Source organism: Lathyrus oleraceus, chromosome 6 (assembly GCF_024323335.1).
Source record: "Lathyrus oleraceus cultivar Zhongwan6 chromosome 6, CAAS_Psat_ZW6_1.0, whole genome shotgun sequence".
Lineage (NCBI taxonomy): Eukaryota > Viridiplantae > Streptophyta > Magnoliopsida > Fabales > Fabaceae > Lathyrus > Lathyrus oleraceus.
The window spans coordinates 402,357,517-402,378,353 of record NC_066584.1 but is presented as its reverse complement, the minus strand read 5'-3'; the positions used below and the strand labels follow the sequence as shown (position 1 = coordinate 402,378,353).

Below are 20,837 nucleotides of genomic sequence, written 5' to 3'. Positions count from 1 at the left end.
TCGGACGAATGAGAAAAACACAACGTTTATCGAAACCAACGGGGAGGTAAATCCACTTGGGGAAGGGTACAACTAGATGTCATAGGACGAATAGGAAAAACTCGACGTTTATCGACACCAACGGAGAGGAGAAAACTCTGAGGGGAATCATATGGTATTACCAAATGATCTGTAGGGAATAAGCAACTAGACATCATCGGACGACTAGGAAAAACTCGACGTTTATCGACACCAACGGAGAGGAGGTTCAACTGGGGAAGACCCTGTGGGGAAAGATATCAACTATACGCCAACTGACGCATAGGAAAAACTCGACGTTTATCGACACCAACGGAGAGGAGGAAACTCTTCTGGGGAGAGAGAACACAACCAAATCATCAACGGATAATTGGGAAAAACTCGACGTTTATCGACACCAGCGGAGAGGAGGAATGCTTCACTAGGGAAGGGTACAACTAGACGTCGTCGGACGAATAGGAAAAACTCGACGTTTATCGACACCAACGGAGAGGAGTAAACTTCACTAGGGAAGGGACGACGTTACGCACATCGAAGGATGATGTTTATCGACACCAAAGAAGACCAGACATTACGCATGACTGGGAAAGCACCGAAAGATGGTGTTTACCGACACCAAAGAAGCAACACACACGGGTGCTGACAGGATACTGACATCTACATGTGTCAAGGCAAGGCTAAAACACTTGCAGGGGATCTCACTGGGGATCAAGGTCACAACAGCGAGCAAACAGGAAGGAACACCAAGGATACCGGGTTGTAGGTATGAAAAAGGTGATCGACCAAAGCGTGAATTTGTTTGTTTTCCAAAACACTCATCATCCTGGAGAGGGGTAGAAAAGCAATCTTGTTAGAGGATGGACATTCGATTCCACAGGGAATACGAATCTTACTCGACTGGGGAGGACGACTTCGACCCAAGAGCGCATGAGACATATTATCTATAGCCGTCAAAACGTAGATAATACACTCGCATGGAAGATTATCCATAACCGGGTTGCAGGTTGTTAGATGGATAAACGACCGACATCATCCTGAAGAGAGCGAAAGTAAACTTGTTAAAGGATGGATATTCGATTCCACAAGGAATACGAATCTTACTCTGCTGGAGAAAACAATCAAAAGACTGACCAGAGAGTGCATGAGATATATTATCTATAGCCGTCAAAACGTAGATAATAACCTCGCATGGAAGATTATCCATAACCGGGTTGTAGGTTGTTAGATGGATAAACGACCGAAAAGAAAGGCATCAGGGTACCAGGACTAGGTATGCAAAAGCTGACCAATCAAAAGAGGATAAAATTGCTAACTCGGAGCAAACACTACGCCAAAAAAGACCTATGAGAGCGCTTTTTTTGGCCTTTAAAAGCGCTTAAAAGCGCTGCCGTAGGTGGCGCTGCTATAGGTTTTAGCAGCGCTTTTTGTTTACTAAAAAGCGCTGCTAAAGGTTGTCAATAGAGAGCGCTTTTTAGTAAAAAGCGCTGCTAAAGGTGGTATATAGACAACCTTTAAGAGCGCTTTTTACTAAAAAGCGCTCTCTATTGACAACCTTTAGCAGCGCTTTTGAGTAAAAAGCGCTCTTAAAGGTTGTCTATATACCACCTATAGCAGCGCTTTTTACTAAAAAGCGCTCTCTATTGACAACCTATAGCAGCGCTTTTTAGTAAAAAGCGCTCTCTATTGACAACCTATAGCAGCGCTTTTTACTAAAAAGCGCTCTCTATTGACAACCTTTAGCAGCGCTTTTTAGTAAAAAGCGCTCTCTATTGACAACCTTTAGCAGCGCTTTTTACTAAAAAGCGCTGTCTTTTCCTCTAGTAAAATAACAAAACGCTGCCTTCAGTTTAAGCCTACCATTTCAACCTGTAATATTTTTGGGAATAATCCCATAAACCTGTAAATCAAGCCTCTCTAACTCAAGCATTTGGAGTCATAATTCAAGCATTTGTAATTTTTTAAACCAACACAAGCAAACCAACACAAGAATGAACACATTTGGAGTCATAATTCAAGCAAACCAACACAAGGATAGATAGGCACTGAACACATTTGGAGTCATAATTCAAGCATTTGTAATTTTTTAAAGCAAATCAACACAAGAATGAACACATTAATCTATCCATGAAATTAAAGATATCACTAAAATTATAAAGAACTATACACAAGTCAAAACTAATATGTTATACGGCCTATTTGGAGTCATAACTAATCTGTTAAAAATATAAAGAACTATACACTTGCCAACCAGAAACCATTCTTCATCAAAGTATTCATGTTATTTTGAAACCATTATATACTAATTAATCTTTTCTCAATAAAATATTGACACAATTCCTCCTTGATTTGTTCCAACTGCAGTCTCGTGTAATGAGCACACTTGTATTCATCAAAGTACTACATAACAAAACATAATATGCATGATTTAGTTAAAAGTAATAAATAATATGAAATATTCGATAAATATTAAAACAAATCCTAAGTTATAAATCCATACCGTGATTGGAATCTCTATTTGATTCATATTAATGATTTCCCTCATAAACCTCATTACAAAGTATCCGCAATCGATACCGTTGCGCTGTAGAGGACACTACATAGAAAAAAAATAAGAATGTATAGTTATCTTTTCTTATCAAGTAGCATCACTATTATAAGCAAAATTGTGAAAATTAAAGTACCTGCACTTTTATCCACGTAATGTTGCTGGATTTAGTACGTGGTACTCGAGCTTGTCTTTGAGATCGGAACACTTTTATTGATCTAACAAAATAAAAACATATATTTAGAACAATCTCACATAAATATACACGAATATTTAGAACAGTCTCACTTACGTATCAACTAATTGCTTCATATCCGGATAATTTGTCCATTCACCATCTATCGAATTCAGAAAATATACCACTTCTTTTAAAGGATCAATAGCAAGCAACAACCAGTGACACCTATAAATTAAAACAAAAGTTTATATGGAAATTTTTTACGTAAAAGAAACAATTAAAGATTAGAATAAACTTAGAATTAAAATCTAACCCTGAATTATACGGCCAAAGATACAAGTTGTTTGTACTGCTGGCCATGAATCTCTTGACTAAGTACTCTCTACATGAATCCGGTTCCCTACAAATTAATGCTTTGTTGACCAGGGAGGAAGACACGAAACGGAATCTGTTTGACAATTGATCATTCCCGCGCATGAAATTGTCATACAAGAACCTTCAATAAAAACATAATAAACATTAGACTATTTTTATTGAAATGTGTAAATAAATTGTTCAAGTAATTAAATAATATATAGATCGGATTACCGGATGTATGTGTGTATAACACCGATGCCTAATTCTTGATGCCGAAAAATATGTTCCAGATCTTCTTTTCCGATTGTTTCAGTGCATGAATAACCAAAGATATCTTCCTCCATATCCAGTAAGCGAATAGCACCAGCTGTTGCCATATCTGATGAGTCAACAAGTGTTTCAAGAGATATCTGGTATCGAGGCACAAAAGCACTTTTTTTGGCAAATAAGTCACTGGAAGATCCCTTTTGTTTTTCTGTCGACTACCAATTTTCTGGCCCAGTTGTTGTGACCCTTGAGCAAATACCTATAAATCATATAACATAGGTAAATTATAAAATCATGCATTTTTTGATTCGGATCATATAATTAACACTTTCAATATACCTCTTTTTGTGATGCAACAGACTCGTTGTGCCGCAAAATCCCTTTATCCTTAGATGCGGGTTTTGTAGGCGTCTAAAATTACCATGTAAAAAAAATTAACTTAACGGTTCAGAATTGACATTTGAATACTAAAAGATTCATAGTGGTTTTTGAATTCAACATACCTCATCATCAATGAAAATGAGATCCAAGGGCCATGCAACAAATGATCCTATTGCATCTCGCAGCAATGTTGTCTCTGAAACAATGTCAGGTATCGGTAGCAACGCATCCTTATCTAATACAACATCAACCGATACTTTAAGGTGTCCATCCGGGAGCGGTCTATGGTGAAGTAAATCTCCCGAAGTGTTGTGCACTTTTCCCTTGCCAACTAGGCGATAAGTCGGTGACGATAAGTATAGCTGACAAGATGAAATGTCCTAAACCAATAATAAATATGTTACTTTTAATGTGTATATATTTCAATTAACATAAATGTGCTATTTTAATTTCAAAATAACATATATAATTACCTCGGGAAATTTATTTTGACAATTGATACTGGCTTTCTCACTAGTTTCTTTCAACTGTGAACTGCACTTTTCCATACACCTATATCTCTCATTATCCTTTTGCAATTGAAGAACTTGCGCTTGTAATGCCTGCAACGTCTCCATCACTTCTTGATTGCTAGGATTTCTTCTCCTTGGATTCTTATACAAGGAAGTTGGAGTACAACCATGCCCTTTACCCCTCACCCGACCGGGATACTCAGGAACATTTAGTGCTCTACTAAGTACGCTCCTGTTCTCCTGGTCCTCAGCTGTGCTTATCGATTGAGATAGGGTCTCCTGAAATTCATTTACATATCGGAAATTATTAGTGGAGATAAAAAATTAATTATATATTATTAAACTTTTGATTTAATTAAAGACACAATGTTCTACTTACACATTCATCATAAATATGTTGAACGTCATCCCTAACAGTTCCATCCTTTCCCACACGAGCTTCTTTCCACAAAACATGTGGCGGAAGTGATGTTGCGTCACTTTTCGTCTCGTCTAACTACGCATTGACACAAATAATAAGATAATCAATTATAACACATTGAGACAATTAATAAGATCGTAGCATTTTTGTATACTTACAATTTTTCCTCTAAGCGTGCATATCCCAAACGCCCTTTTTTGTATGCATACGTGGGATTTGACGCTCTCTCGCGATTTGTGGCACTCACTTTCTTGAAATTTTCGTCTCTTCTTTGGGCTACAAAAGCAACCCATTCTTCTTCTGTAATGAAGATCGCATACTTCACTGGATATTCCGGATCATATTCAACAAAAAAATTTTCTTTGTCCTTAAGATACTTGTTTGTTAAAAACGTTCTCCACCCTCTGTGTCTTTTTCCGGCCAATTGAAGTATATACTTTTTTCGGATAGTTGTATCTTCAATGTTAAAAGACCTCTACGAAAAAATATTGGAATAGAGTGTGTTAGTATAAGTAATTTAAACACATTATCGTCAATATAAAGAAAATATAAACAATCATATATTGTACCAGTATCTCAGTCCAAATCTTATCTTTAGCGCTACCCAACTCTTTATTACTCCATCTTGTAGCAGTGATTGGAATGTGCATACGAACAAGTGTACCAATGTAGCTTGCCAACTTTGCAGCATTAGACCCAATTAGTTGGTTATCAGCATTCCAATGTACATTATATGTTACTGCTTTATCTCTATCACGAATGATACTCTTCATAATAGTGATGCCTCGTGTAATTTCTTTTTCTGAAGTATCATCAGGAGCATTTGCATCTTGTGAGTTTTCTTGATCACTAGCCATTTAACCTGTAATAAAGAAAAAATATAAAAATGAAATGAAAAATATAAAAATCCATAATCAATAATCCATATATATTGAATAATATAAAATGACATAGGCTATAATTAAATTTTCTTGAATGACATAGGCTATAATTATACTATTACCTTTTTCAGTAACGTCTCTTTCTTTTCTTGGTAGGAATATGTTCTACTTTTCTTTTAACAACGCGGACGGTTGGATTGATCCAAATACCCTCATTATGATCATTTCTAATACATGATTCATTCTCATTTTGATCATTTATGGTAAAAGATTCAATCTCAATATCAATATCACCTTGATCTCCAATTCTTTCATCAATTACTTTGTTAGATAAAAGCACTATAGACCATTTCGTACTTGTCGGATCAGTGACATAGAATACTTGTTTAGCTTGAGAGGCTAGAATGAAAGGATCAGTGACATAAAACACAACATAGTCACGCAATTTCAGACAAATTCATCACAGTGTACCAGTAATTTGAGGAAGAAATTTACCTCGGATTTACCGAACAGCAACGTCGAGAAGGTCAAACTCACGGAAACACAGGGAATGAGCGCTGTACATATAAAACAACATCAAGGATAAGTCATAACGTATAAAACAATTCAAGAAACTTATATGATGCACATGAACAATTCACATATAGTCCATCAGGGTTCATTTTACACTACAGTGACCATCTTAAAAATTCACATAATATTAAAACATCATTTTACAACATTAAATAGGATTGCCAAAATATGACTGTAGCAGACAAAGTTATGCCAAAATATGAATGTACATTTTGAAGTTTAACTGTTCATTCAAACCAACATGTAATAGGATTGCCAAAATATGAGACATTGCTCTAAGTTCTTGAAACCATATCACATATATCACTGTAGCAGACAAAGTTATTCCATTTGAGTATCCAACATTTAACATCAAAATCACTTTCTGAAATTTCAGTAATAGTTAGAATATGAGGATACAATGGTGCAAACATATCAGTTCATTCCTTCCTACTTTCTCAGCAAATTTAAACAAATGTTGAAAAGGCACTGATTCTATTAGAACTCCCAACATTATTTCTAAGTCAATGGCGATGCAAGTTACAGAATATCATTTATATCAGAACAAGATGAAACTTTCGGTAAGTTACAGAATATTAAGCAAACATAGTCACAAACTCTAATAATCGATACTGACAAATAAATAACCCATAATGTAGCAATGCAAGTCCATTCAAACCAAAATCGACCACCTATTCTTTGACTTCTAGGGCAAAACAGAAAGACACGAAAACCTAACCTTAAAACGCAATGAGATTTCCAGGTATTGAATCCTTCTCTTTCGAATGCAGTCTCTTTCAAATTTGCAGTGTTTATCGTTGAGATTTCCAGGTACTCTGTGGAATTTTTTCCAGGGCAGCGAGAGCTTCGAACGAGAGAGAGTGAAAGAGGGATTTCTGAAAGTCAGGGATTTTGTAATATTAGATTTATTATAATTTTTATAAATGACCTATGAGAGCGCTTTTACCATGAAAGCGCTTTCATAGATGTGAGACTGAGACCTATAAGAGCGCTTTTACCTTAAAAGCGCTTTCATAAGTCTGAAACCCATGAGACCTATAAGAGCGCTTTTACCTCAAAAGCGCTTTCATAAGTGTGAACCCATGAGACCTATAAGAGCGCTTTTACCTTAAAAGCGCTTTCATAAGTGTGTGAGACTGAGACCTATAAGAGCGCTTTTACCTTAAAAGCGCTTTCATAAGTGTGAAACCCATGAGACCTATAAGAGCGCTTTTACCTTAAAAGCGCTTTCATAAGTGTGAAACTCATAGATGTGAGACTGAGACCTATAAGAGCGCTTTTACCTTAAAAGCGCTTTCATAAGTGTGAAACCCATGAGACCTATAAGAGCGCTTTTACCTTAAAAGCGCTTTCATAAGTGTGAAACTCATAGATGTGAGACTGAGACCTATAAGAGCGCTTTTACCTTAAAAGCGCTTTCATAAGTGGAGACCTATAAGAGCGCTTTTACCTTAAAAGCGCTTTCTTTACATAGGCGATTTTTTTTTCAAGCTATTACAGCGCTTTTTTTAAAAAGCGCTTTCTTTTTGGTGCTGCCAAAAGCACTTTTTGGCGTAGTGAAATACCCAAAAGAAAGGGGAAGACCCACTGGGGACAATACTGCTTGATCAAGGCAAGTATCCAGAGGGGAAAAGAATATCAATACCGCAAACTGGATACTGATAACTGCAAAGAGGGGATTACATCTACCGGTTAGTAGGCAGAAAACCACGGAAAAGTAACCAGTCATCGATAAGATGAGCACACAGGGTTAACTCCACCAAGGGGATGAAAGTGGGATTTTACAACTACCGATTTGTAGGTAGAAAACCACAAAGATAGGACTTACAACTACCGGGTTGTAGGTAGAAGCCAACAACCAGAATGAACCACAAAGGTTACCTCCGCTAGGGGATGAAAGTGGGATTTTACAACTACCAGCTTGTAGGTAGAAAACCACGACAATAGGACTTACAACTACCGGGTTGTAGGTAGAGGCCCACAATTCCGCTGAGGATAAGATGAATGAGTGTCGGTTAGTGAGCAATGTAGCGGTGTATTCGTCGCTATATGATCTATCGATTAAATCATAAGCTAGGAGATACATGAAATTTCGAGTCGCCACCGCACTTTTATTTATCCAAAGGATTGGCTAAAAAGCGAACAAAAGCCTAAGAAGTTTTACACGTAGAAAACTAATAAAAAGATCAGAGATTCTGGGTAAGGGGTAAATTACGCAATGGGAAGGTGTTAGGCACCCACTACGTCCTAGGTACTCCTAGGGAGCCCTTTTCACACTTGTTGTAAAAATTGTTATTTGTTATGACATAAAGATTGTGCAAACATGATTGGGATGGTGAGAAAAGAATATACATTTTATTGGTTATTGGGTTCGAACGGATGAACCCGTTGCCTACGTACCTTCCATCAAAGGTAAGGATCAGAACGCCGTAGTTCGGCTAAAAGATTTCCAAAAGTTGGTGGATTCAGTTTTAAACACAAGCACTGAGGCTTTTCATTATCAATGGGAGAACACTCGACCAAAAACAACATCCACCACGCGAGGATAGCTTCGACGTACTAGAGGGGTTAGCCCTGTTTGAAGTACGGAAGTCTTACTGTCGACTCACTAAGGATAGGCAAGATTTACATCAACCACAAAGATAATTGAAGCCTATGGCTAATGTGAAAAGATTAACAGTGGACAGAGCCAAAACAAGTGAATGAGTGAAGTTATTTGATTGTGATTATGAAAATGGAGTCAAAGTATGATTAAGATCAATTCAAATAAGTATTATGAAATGAAGTTTGAAAAAAGGTCAAGGACTTGAGTCCAGGTTTTTAGTTAGAAAAACATGAAGATGTTTGCACAACACTTATGTCAAGTTTGAAAGATAAAGTGTGAAAAGTCTAGGACATAATGGGGATGAATGGATGAAGGATGGATAGTAAAACTTCTTAGAAGGTTCACTTCTTGAGATCATATGGGAGATGATTCAAGTGTGTCCTTTGGAATAGCAATTAATAATAACAAGCAAAGCAAAAGAAAAGCGGATATCGGATGCCAATCAATGGTCTTATACCAATCTCCTAAAACAAAATGGGATATCAGATGCCACTCAATGGACTTACACTAATCTCCACAGGCAAAGAAATAAAAGCGGATACCGGATACCAATAGATGGATTTACACCAGTCTCCTAAAACAGAACAGGATATCAGATGCCACTCAATGGACTTACACCAATCTCCTCAGAAGAAAACAAAGATGAAACAAGGAAGTCAACTGCCAATCTATCTGGACTTAGGTTAACTCCACAGTATGGTCCTAGGAAATCCAATGCCACATTACAGGGACTTACAATGGATCCTCACATACAAGAACAAAAGCAACAATATGATCACAGGTATGCAAATGCCAACTTACAGGGACTTATAATTGCAACCTCTCACACAAATAGATAAAGCAAACTATGATCACAGGATAACAGATGCCAACTTACAGGGACATATAACTGTATCCTCACATACAAATCAAACAGATCAAATTATGATCACAGGATAACAGATGCCAACTTACAGGGACTTATAACTGTATCCTCACATACAAATCAAGCAACAGAAGATATGAGTGACCAATGAGGTCTTACACTCTATCCTTCCATATCACAGGAGCAAATGCCAAAGTAATGGACTTACAATTGTCCTCAATGGGTAAACAACAATAACAAAAGTCACACAGACAAATGATATGATCATGCACTAATGGCAAATTGATGATGACAGATGCATAGCATACAGGCAAGTAAGTGCACATGAAGCAATCAATCAATCAATGAATATCAAACAGCACACTCTATAGCCAAACAAGGGGGCTCACACAAGAGGATTTGACTTTGAAAGTCCACTGTAATAGGTGAAGGTCGCTCTTAACCTGGCCATTGAGGGGCTCAGGTGAAGCAGATGAATAGGAGATGAGGGGTGTGCCTCATTGCTTCTATCTCAGATCAGAGAGAGCATCAAAGAAAGTGTGGGAGTTCAGAAAGTAGGAACTCTCTCCACATTATTGACTCGATTAGATCTTGGGTATTTATCTCATTGCTTCAACCAGGTACTGGGAGCAAAGAGAGGACACACTGAATAGTGGGGGATAGATTGCTTATCCCTACCTTCCACCAATTGCCTTACTTGAAGGACTTTTCCTGCTTAGGACAAATATAAACAAACACAGGCATTGCCTCTTAAGGAGGACTTCAGACAGTTTGCCCGGTCAAATAACAGACCGGGTCTCCAGACTACATGAAGAAGAAGTAATTATACCTCAGAGCAAATGCTAAAAAGCAAAGCAAGCAAGCAAGTTCAAAGAACTTAAGCAACTAAAGCACCTGCAAAAGTCAAACTTATTAGCAAACAGTTCAACAGTCAAAATCAAAAGAAAATGAACCAATAGTCAACCACAGAGGGACCAATTGTGCAAGGCACAAAGACTCAAGCATATGAGTCAACCTACAAAACAAGTGTTAGCACATGATAATCAAACCAACTCAATCAAAATTGAAAGGTCTTTGGGGCATTGGTGCTCAACCTGAAACAGATGAACTCAACATAAGCTTAGAAGACCACTAGGACTAGCCTAGGGTCAAAGATGAAAGAAAAAAGTCAAGGCAGCAAGGAAAAAGTCAACCCAAACCAAGTCTAAACATTCAAGAAGCATTCTCAATTGGATTCATAATCATATCATGCATCATGGTCATTTCAAATGCAAAAGGATGCAAAACATGGCAAGAGAAGCATACAAAAGTCAACCGCAAAGACTTCATTCAAAAGTCAACTCAACCATTTTTAAAAATTATGAAATAAATCACACTCAATCCTAACATCTAACATGGTAAGCATGTAAAATTTCATGGCATTTGGATGAGAGGAAGGCAGTCAAATAAAATCATGAAGGCAAACCAAATTCAAGTAAGCATGGTGAAAGTCAACAAGCATGGGTCAACTTCAAAAAACCATATCAATTTGAAAACAGAAGAGAAATGAATGAGATTAACACCAATGGAAAGCTTGAGATGTCTATTTATCACATATGAAATTTCATGAACATACAATATGATATGAGAATTTCACAAAAGATTTGGCAATGTATAGCACAAAAAGTCAACAAATGACCACATATGGAAGAAAATTCTCAATCAAATGGAAAAACAGCATGATTAATTCCAAGAAAATTCATACACAAACTAGACATACAAGGGATCATTCATGCAAAATTTGGGGTCAATTGGATAAGAGGAAGCATGTGAACAAAAATTGTGAAAATGCATGACCATGGTATGACACCAAATGCAACACATGACTTCAAAAAATCATAACTATCAATCCACAAATGATAAATGCACAAACTTTATATGGAAATGAAGATCAATGTGTCTAGTTTCACCACAAAAAATTTCAAGCTCATTGGATTTAACATGAGAATTTCACAATTGAAATGGCACAATGTATCATTTATGCACACATGTGAAGAAAATAATTATCAATTAAAAACTAACCAATGGAAAATTAATCAAAATTCACAATTAAATTCTAGGCTCATTTGCGAACATGTGTAAAAAATTTCATAATTTTTTGATGAAAAATGAAGGAGAAATAGATTTGTGGAAATTGGATGAAATTGTGATGCAAACATGAACAAAATGGTATGGCAAATGGGGTCAACATAAGTCAACGCAGGCAATTTTGTAATTCCTGGGCTCATTTAACTAAACTGCAGCGTTTTGGCAAACAGAATAAAATGTTGTGATTGGTTGGCTGGCAATAAAACAGTACACACGCAGGAAAATCCATCAAAACAACCAATTGTGTTTCAAGGTCAAAACCCCTAGGGTTTATGTAGCATGGCTCATGGTATTTTCAAACATCCAAACAAAACTTCGACCAACATACACAGCAGGATAGTCATCCTCCTTATCACAACAGCAAGGCATAGCATCATGTTCATCAATCATCATATTAAATTGAACAAACAAAAGCAACAACATGTTTCAAAATTGCAGCATGGTTTTAGCATGGCAGCATGTTCATAAACAAAACAACAGCACATGACAGTATATAAACAGCATGGATTTCTGGGCCAAGTTCAAAACAGCAATAGCAGCATCAATTTCATGTTTATGGTTCATCAACATCAACACAAAAAAAATCGACCATCACCCAACAGCATATCATTTAGCAGGACATTGGTACAGGAGCATCAATCAATACTAACCAAAACACAACGTTCAAATTTCTGGAAATTAAAACAGGTGAAGCTCATGAACAGCAGGGGTTTATGGTTTTAGAAACAACAGCACATAGCAGCAAGCATTTGGCAATGTGTAGCAGCAGGCAATCAACAGCATACAGCACAATCAAATGGATTCTTAGGGCAATGTTCATAAGGCTCAAAACTGCAGCAAGGTTTTATCATGGCAAAGGCATTTTCATTCAAACATCTACACAGAACTCGACCAGCATACAACAGCATTGCATTACCAACCAACACAGCATAAGCATACTTCATGAGATTTTCTTGACAAAGTAATTGGTTCAGCAGCACTCATCATATTCAGCCACATCAAACAAAAATGATTCAACCAAAACACACAACATAAGCATGAAAACCTAGGCATATTAAGATAGCAAAATAGCAGCAGGGTTTCACAAACAGTCAGCATCATGCACAAAAGCATTAACAAATAATCAAGGCCACGAAACATTGACTAACAACAAACCAGGCAAAAACATGAGAAAAATTCTGGACAAGGTTATGTTCATGTAACAGCAGCATATCATTATCCACATGTTATCATCAATTGAAAATCGAACAAACCAAACCAACATGGCAATGATGATATTCAACAACACACAAACAACAGCATGATGCTCAACATGGTATCACCAACATCAACACAAAATCACTTAACATGGTAAGCAACAAGGTTCATGCAACTTTTAAGCAACCACACCAAATAGATCAAGTGGAATTTCTGGTGAGAGTAAGGTTTAAACCATAGCAGGATTCATCATCATCTTCAAGGATCGACCATGAACAAAAAATCTCAGAAACAACAGTCAAGCATACAAATAGCAACATCAAACATCACATAATAGATATATGGTATCCTTTTCTTCTAATTCATCATGACCACACCAAATCAATGGAAAATGCTATTGGACATAAAAAAAGAAAACCAGATTTCTCTCAATATAATTGATCACTTAGCATGATTTAAGTAGCAACATGTTCAGCATACATCCATCTACCCTAAGCATATCATGGCATGGAGAGGAAAGTGATTCGAGAACTTACTTGGTTTTGAAGAAATTATGATGCAGTGTTGTTTTGGTGATTATGAGTGCCAACAGATGGTGCTTATACTTTATGTTGATGAATCCTCGAGGTAAACCAGCTCAAAACCACACATGTGAGCTTGAACCAACCTTTGCCAATGTTGAACTCGGTGAAAAGCAGAGCGAGAAAAAGTTGTTACAGCAAGGGAATGGGGGTTCAAAAAGCTTCCTAAAGTTGTCCTAGTGAAGAAACCATGAAGAATTACTCGAAGGCTTTCAAGGTTTTGTGCAGAAAACCAATTTGGTCAAAATGCACAAGGAGAGAGTGAGGTTTTTTTTTTGGTCTGTGGCTGCAGTGTCTTTTTTTTAGGGTTGTGAATCAGAAAATGAAGGCTTAAATACCAGCTGTTTAAGGTCTACTAATGATGTGTTAAGCTGGTTTTTGTTTTATCACATGATTTGCAACTTTGCTAATTTGTACCAAAGTGAAATGGAGGGTGCAAGTCTGCCATGATTTGGGCTTTGACAGGCTGCTAAAGACCAAATACTCTGTTGTCTTTTACTTGTTCATGGATTGCTAACTTGTCTCTCACTTATGAAAACCATTTGCATATTTGGCCAAACCTGTACAAATGAAGTGGAGGTGTGAATTGGCACAAATTTGGGCCTGCTACAGGCTGGAAACAGACTGCATTTCTGCTGCTTTGGTTGTACAAGTGAAATGCTGTACTGATTTTTACTTTTGTGAAGCTTCTTTTGCCAAATTGCCAAATTTGCATTTTAATTCAAAATGATGGGAAAATGGTGGTATGATGATGGTTTAAGGCTTGAGACAAGTCACAAATGTGATATGAAACACTTCCCAAATGACCAAATCAAGAAAAAGTCAAAAACTCAAAAAGTCAAAGTTTGGTCAAACTTTGAATTTAAATGAAAAAGGTCCAAAAATGCCATTTTGAATGGTAAGGTTTTAGGTCATGAAATTTATATTTTTGGAAAGAGGATGAAAAATGTGATGTGTAGGAAAAAACCCCACCAAATTTGGCCTTATGGTTTGAGAGATATGGCTTGTTGAAGTTCAAAATTTGGTGAAAATGATTTGATCATATCTTGACAACCACACATGGGATTTTGATGTTCTTGGACTTTTTGAAAATGGGAAGACAAGATCTTCAACTTTCATGTTGGGCAAAAATTCATTTGGAGCTTTTATCATGATGTAAGTTTAAGATCAAGAAGTTTCCATTTTTGGCAGTTGAAATTACAGGTCCACTTTCTATTTCTGGAAAATTTCTGATTGACTTGATTTTCTTCCATGATGAGGTTTGACATGATAGATGAGGCTTATACAAGCATGAATGAACTCCTTCAAATCAATTCTATCCATCAAATCATTGATTAAATCAACAGTTGACCAAGTTTGACTGTCTGTTGACTTTTCTAGGGTTTTGAGTGACTGGACTTCTTCTGATGAATTCCAAACCCTAAATCCTTGAGAACTTGACTTCAAATGATGTCTCAAGATGTATGAACCTTTGATTATTGACCATGGTGCCCAAATTCTGCAAGAATGGTCACCATCCATTGCTTTGACTGATCAATGACTGAGTTTGACCTAATTGCTGATGATTGCTTCAACTGCAAGCAACAAGGTTAGACTGACAATATTTTTGTACTTTTTTGGTTAATAAACATATGAAAGGCAAAGATATACAGATGCACAGTATGCTTGGTGATCAAGAAACAAACCCACAAGGCAAACCAACCCACCAGGAGGGGACAAAGGCATGCAATGATCCTTGAGGTTATGACATGAATGATATGGGCCATGAGGGATCTTAGGGCCCAAAATTGGGGTCTTACAGATGCCCCTATTTAAGGTCATTCTAGCCGGAGAAGTGAAGTTTAGAAATCTTCATCTCGACGCGGTAGAATGGACTTAAATAACAGTAATGAGACGAATTTTGGTCCCTAAGAGACCTCATGATGCAGATGTATGCGTGCAAAAGACACAAATTCTGTGGGGAATATAATTCACACAGAAGAAAAGACGATCCATCGGAGTAATACACTCACCAGGAACAGAGGCTCTAACAAGACTCTATGGGGATAATAAAAAGAAAAAGAAATGTGTGGACAATACACGACTCCAAACTGGGGGAAAACAAAACTGACACAACGTGATCAAAACACGACTCTGATTAAGGAAAACAGAAAAAAAACAGACTGGAGAACTCACTGGGGAGTGAAGGACTCACACTGGGAAGAGGATTCCAAATGGAAAATAAATCCATTGGAGAGACACAAGCTGACTCCTGGGGAGAAGCAACAAAAAGCTCCACTGGGGGAAGTAACAAAGCAAATGAGATGTTACCAGGCATACGGGTAACAAACTCAGGAAAATCTGACTCCACAGGGGGACCGAGGTCATAATAGGGAGCAGAAAGGGAGGGAACACCAAGGATACCGGTTATTGGGTATATAATAGGTGACCGACCAAAGCGTGAATTGGATTTCACTTCCAAAACACTCATCATCCTGAAGTGAGCGAAAGCAAACTTGTTTATAGGATGGATATTTGATTCTGTAAAGAATGCAAATCTTACTCAGTTGGGGAAACAAACAAAGCGTTTGACAAGAGAGTGCATGAGATATATTATTCATAGCCGTCAAAACGTGAATAATGTACTCGCATGGAAAGTTATCCTGAACCGAGTTGTAGGTTGTTTATAGGATAAAATCCGAAATCGTGAATTGGTTTTCACTTCCAAAACACTCATCATCCTGAAGAAAGCTAGAACAGCAGACTTGTTTATAGGATGGACATTCGATTCCACAAGGAAAATGAATCTTACTCTGAGGGGAAAACAATCAAAAGATCGACTCAAGAGTGAACGAGATATAATATCCATTACCGTCAGAACGTGGATAAAATACTCAGATGAGACATATTATTCATTACCGGCAGACCGTGAATAATATACTCGAGAGGAAAATTATCCTGAACCGGTTACTGGGTTGTTTATAGGATAAAATCCGAAGACGTGAATTGGTTTTCACTTCCAAAACACTCATCATCCGAAAGGAGGGCTTGAAAAAGCAAATCGACTTACAGGATGGGCATTCGAATCCACAACGGGAAAACGAATCTTACTCAACTGGGGACACAAACCCAAAGAGTGCATGAGATATAATATCCATTACCGGCAGACCGTGGATAAGATACTCGCATGAGATATATTATCTATTACCGTCAGAACGTAGATAATAAACTCGCATGGTAAGAAACACCAGAGATACCGGTTACTGGGTATATAATAGGTGATCTACCGAAACGTGAATTGGTTTTCACTTCCAAGACACTCATCATCCAAAACACAAACTGGTTAAAGGATGGCTATTCGATTCTACAAAGAATACGAATCTTGCTCAGTTGGGGAAAATCAACAAAGGATTCCAACTAAAGAGCGCATGAGATATATTATTCATTACCGGCAGACCGTGAATAATATACTCGAAAGGAAAAGACACCAGAGATACCGGTTACTGGGTATATAATAGGTGACTAACCAAAAAAGAGAGACAATCGATACCATGCATCCGGGTAAACGAAAGACAACTCAAAGGATAAATTGCAAGCATCCGGCAATTATCCAACAACAAGAATATATTCGACCCCACAAAGGGAAATAACGAATCTTACTCGACTGGGGAAACACAAAAGGCTTCGACTGAAGAGTGCATGAGATATATTATTCATTACCGGCAGACCGTGAATAATATACTCGCATGGAAGATTATCCACAACCGGTTACTGGGTTAACAAAGGATAAATCAACCGAACAGAAAGGCATCAGGATACCAAATTAGGTATATAATGATAACCAATCAAAAGGAGCAACAGACGTTACCGACAAAAGGGTAAATGAAAGGCGAGCTGCTGAGGATAAATTGCAAGCATCCGGCAATTATCGACAGAAGACTAGCTGGGGATGCATTGGTAAACAACCAATGATCCGGGGAACAAATCACTAGCATACGGTGAAAAGACCCACTGGGGATAAAATTGCTAGCATACGGCAATTATCCGCAAAAGACTTGCTAGAGATATAAGTGCTGATCTGAGCAACTTATACAAGCAAAGGAGAATCATCATCAAATATTGAATGAAGATAACCACAAAATTATGGTTTACATCTACCGAATACGGGGTAGAAGACCAACAACTCCGCGTGGGGATAGAATAAATCACAAATCCGCACGGGAAACCAAAATAGGGTTTATAACAAACCACAAACTGCTGAAGAGCAGGAAAATAGGATTTACAACTACCGGGAATGAGGTAGAAAACCAAAAACTCTGGCTGGAGAATAAAAGGTGTATAACCACAAATTCTGTCAAGAAAGCCAGGAAAAGTAGGACTTACAACTGCTGGTTTGTAGGCAGAGGCCCAAAGACATTCCGCTGGGGAACAACCCACTGGGAAGCACAAGACATTTGACAAATAGCCAATTCGGGAACGATCCGAAGAGACAGACTGAATAAAGACACGTCCTAATGAGGATATAACTCAAATAGGAAAATCCATCCCAATATATGTGTTGGGAGGAAACGGAAGAAACCGTCATCCACGAGGGTATATCTCAGTGGGGAACTGCAGAAGGAAAGACAGACAAATTTTCTGCTTATGGGGTTGACTCTATATGGAGAGATTTATAAACACCCGACATCTGCTTGGGGAGATCTGTAAAGAGATCTATATCACCATAGCAGGAGACACGACAAACAAAAGATATATGGCAAAAAATGCAACATGAATATCTAAATGTTTATGAATATGCATGAATATGCGTGATTTATGTTTGATGAATGCTGACAAAACAGACAATTCTAACACAAACAGGTCCAGGGATCAAATGCCCGGTATTATACTTCCAGGGGGAAAACCAGCTGGAGAGCCAATCTGCGGAGATCCACATACTGTAAAGGCAAAGATCTGCAAGTACTGCTGAAGAAACAGAAGATCAAAGATATCAGGAAACCACCCAATTAGGGCACAGAAAGTCACAACGGGCGAAACAGCCACCAAGACAAATCTGTAGGGGAACAAGAGAAGTCCCAAAGTATATCTGCAGGGGATCCCAGTGTCGACTGAGAAACAAAAGTGCATAAGCACGAACTGCTGTAGAAGCAAATCCACATAACTCCACTGGGGAAAAACCCACTGAGGGAGAATGATATCATCCAAATGGAGTGTAACCGTATAAGCAACTCTAATGGGGAAAACTGCCGGCTACTCTCTTGGGAACAAACCACTGAGGGAGGACAGATCAAACAAGTAGATTCTACAACGAACCGCTCCACTTGGGGAGAATACACAGCAAATCTGATCACAACAAGTAGGTTCTGCAATATAAGCCACCCTACTGGGGATCACAAACAGTCAGGGAATTAATCCGTTCACTGGAAGCAAAAGCCATCATCCGACCATATCGGGGATTGAAGGAAGATTCAACAGGCGAAACTGCCACAACAAACATCTGCAGACTAAGCTGAGGAAAAGATGGTTGCAATCAACCCAAATCGAAACTGCTCAGGAAAATAAATCCTGCTCTGCTGGAGAGAATAACTCTGATGGAGAGATAGCAGCAATTCCGCAGACGACTTCGCCGGGGAAAAGGTAAAGTACCGGGTATCAAACCACTGACTTACCGAGTCTTCAAAAAGAAAGCGATCGTGCTGAGGAAACAGACAAATCCTGCACACTGCATGGGGAAAAGAGGTAACAACTCCACTTGCAACCCTGGTGGGGATATTAATAACAGCTCTACTCGCGACTCCGAGAGGAATACCAATCAATGGCTATACTCATGACTGTGCTGAGGAGACAAATGAAGTCTGGGGCAGACGACCCACTGGAGAAAGTGACGGGGCACCAAGATGACAAACCATCAACCGCCGAAACTTCACAAGGAAACACCCATGCTGGGAAAACTGCTGCTGGAGAGCACGAAGCCTTCAACAACAAATCACTTGCGACTGTACTGGGGAACAACCCCAACAACCAATCTGTTTGAGGAACAACCTCAACAAAGATCTGAAGAAAGAAGATACCACCAAACCAGGAATATGAACAAATGTCTTACCTGTTGGGAATCATGCCACCCTCGGGAGAGCACTGAGATATTCTTGAGTATCCTTTCAATCTTGTGAATGTTCACTTTGTTTAAAACAAAAATTTTGAAAAATTTGATTTGTTTAAAACAATGACATTTTATCAATTTGAAAACATGCAAAACATTTGTTGAATTGAAACAAATAAGAGTGCAAATAAATTGGATAAAAAGCTCAAATTGATTTGATGGAATGGTAGTCTGCAAATGGCGAGACTCCACAGATCTGTACAAATTTGGAATCAGTGATATATATTGGAAGAGGGCTACATTGAACATAATGATCCTTTCTCTACCAATTTGAATCTCGATGTATCCGAAGCTTCAGTTGACGACGAATCGAGAATCTTCTGACGAAATGACGACTGTTGAACAGAAAGTCTTGTCAGGATGCAGTTACTTGCCAAATCCCTAATTTTTGCCTAGATTGCCCCAGAGTGAGGTACTCAATCTAGCGGGATGCAAATATATTACTTTTTTTCAAGTCTCTAATTTTTGCTTGGATCACCCTTGCGGGTTCTCCACCGAGACGCTCATTTTTGCCTAAGCCGCCCTTTCGGGTTTTCAACTTAGCGAGCAATTCTGTTTTTTTTCAATTGTTTTTTTTTCATTTGCATATACTTTTTTTTTTTAGGCAAAGTATCTCTTAACTGCATCTGAATTCACAGGACGAGTGAAATCCTCCTCATCCATTGTTGTAAGCATTAAAGCACCGCCTGAAAAGGCTCTCTTAACGACATATGGACCCTCGTAGTTTGGAGTCCACTTGCCCCTGGAATCGGGCGCGAAAGACAAAACTTTCTTGAGCACAAGGTCACCTTCTCGGAACACACGAGGCTTGACCTTCTTGTCGAATGCTTTCTTCATTCTCTGCTGATACAACTGACCATGGCACATGGCAGTTAAGCGCTTCTCTTCAATCAAATTCAGTTGGTCATAACGATTCTGAATCCATTCAGCATCAGTCAACTAGGGACTTGAGGGTATATTTTTCTTTTTTCCTTGGAAAAATCTTGAAAAATTTTTTGCTGATTTTTGAATTTTTATTCTTTTTCACCCTCTTTCTTTTTTTTCTTTCTTTTTTTTTTTTTTTTTTTTTTTTTTTTTTTTTTTTTTTTTTTGTATATCCCCAGTTTGACTGGTTTGCTGATTCTCATGATACAGCTGAATGAGCTTCTTTGGTGCTCAAGAAGGCGGGTAATCTCGTCAGGAATCCCCTT

General features: G+C 38.0%; 2 protein-coding genes across 3 annotated transcripts; both read right to left on the bottom strand.

Annotated features, from left to right (window-relative positions):
* Nucleotides 1-1,860: 1,860 nt before the first annotated feature.
* On the bottom strand, nt 1,861-3,525 carry LOC127095853 (uncharacterized). Its single transcript, XM_051034485.1, has 6 exons — nt 3,330-3,525; nt 3,055-3,237; nt 2,856-2,966; nt 2,700-2,781; nt 2,516-2,611; nt 1,861-1,884 (listed from the first exon to the last, which is right to left on the bottom strand). Exons 1-6 carry the CDS (start codon nt 3,473-3,475, stop codon nt 1,861-1,863), a joined length of 642 nt encoding a protein of 213 aa, XP_050890442.1. The 5' UTR covers nt 3,476-3,525.
* A 79-nt stretch (nt 3,526-3,604) lies between these two features.
* LOC127093599 (uncharacterized) lies at nt 3,605-5,401 on the bottom strand. Of its 2 annotated transcripts, XR_007792596.1 has the most exons (6): nt 5,249-5,388; nt 4,838-5,154; nt 4,638-4,754; nt 3,869-4,537; nt 3,705-3,776; nt 3,605-3,624 (listed from the first exon to the last, which is right to left on the bottom strand). XR_007792596.1 is itself a non-coding variant. In XM_051032544.1 (5 exons), exons 2-4 carry the CDS (start codon nt 4,970-4,972, stop codon nt 4,187-4,189), a joined length of 603 nt encoding a protein of 200 aa, XP_050888501.1. In that variant the 5' UTR covers nt 4,973-5,154; nt 5,249-5,401; the 3' UTR covers nt 3,671-3,776; nt 3,869-4,186. The 2 variants fall into 2 exon arrangements, 1 of the variants encoding a protein (XP_050888501.1); XM_051032544.1 differs by lacking the exon at nt 3,605-3,624 and having other exon boundaries at nt 3,671-3,776; nt 5,249-5,401.
* Between the last annotated feature and the right edge of the window lie 15,436 nt (nt 5,402-20,837).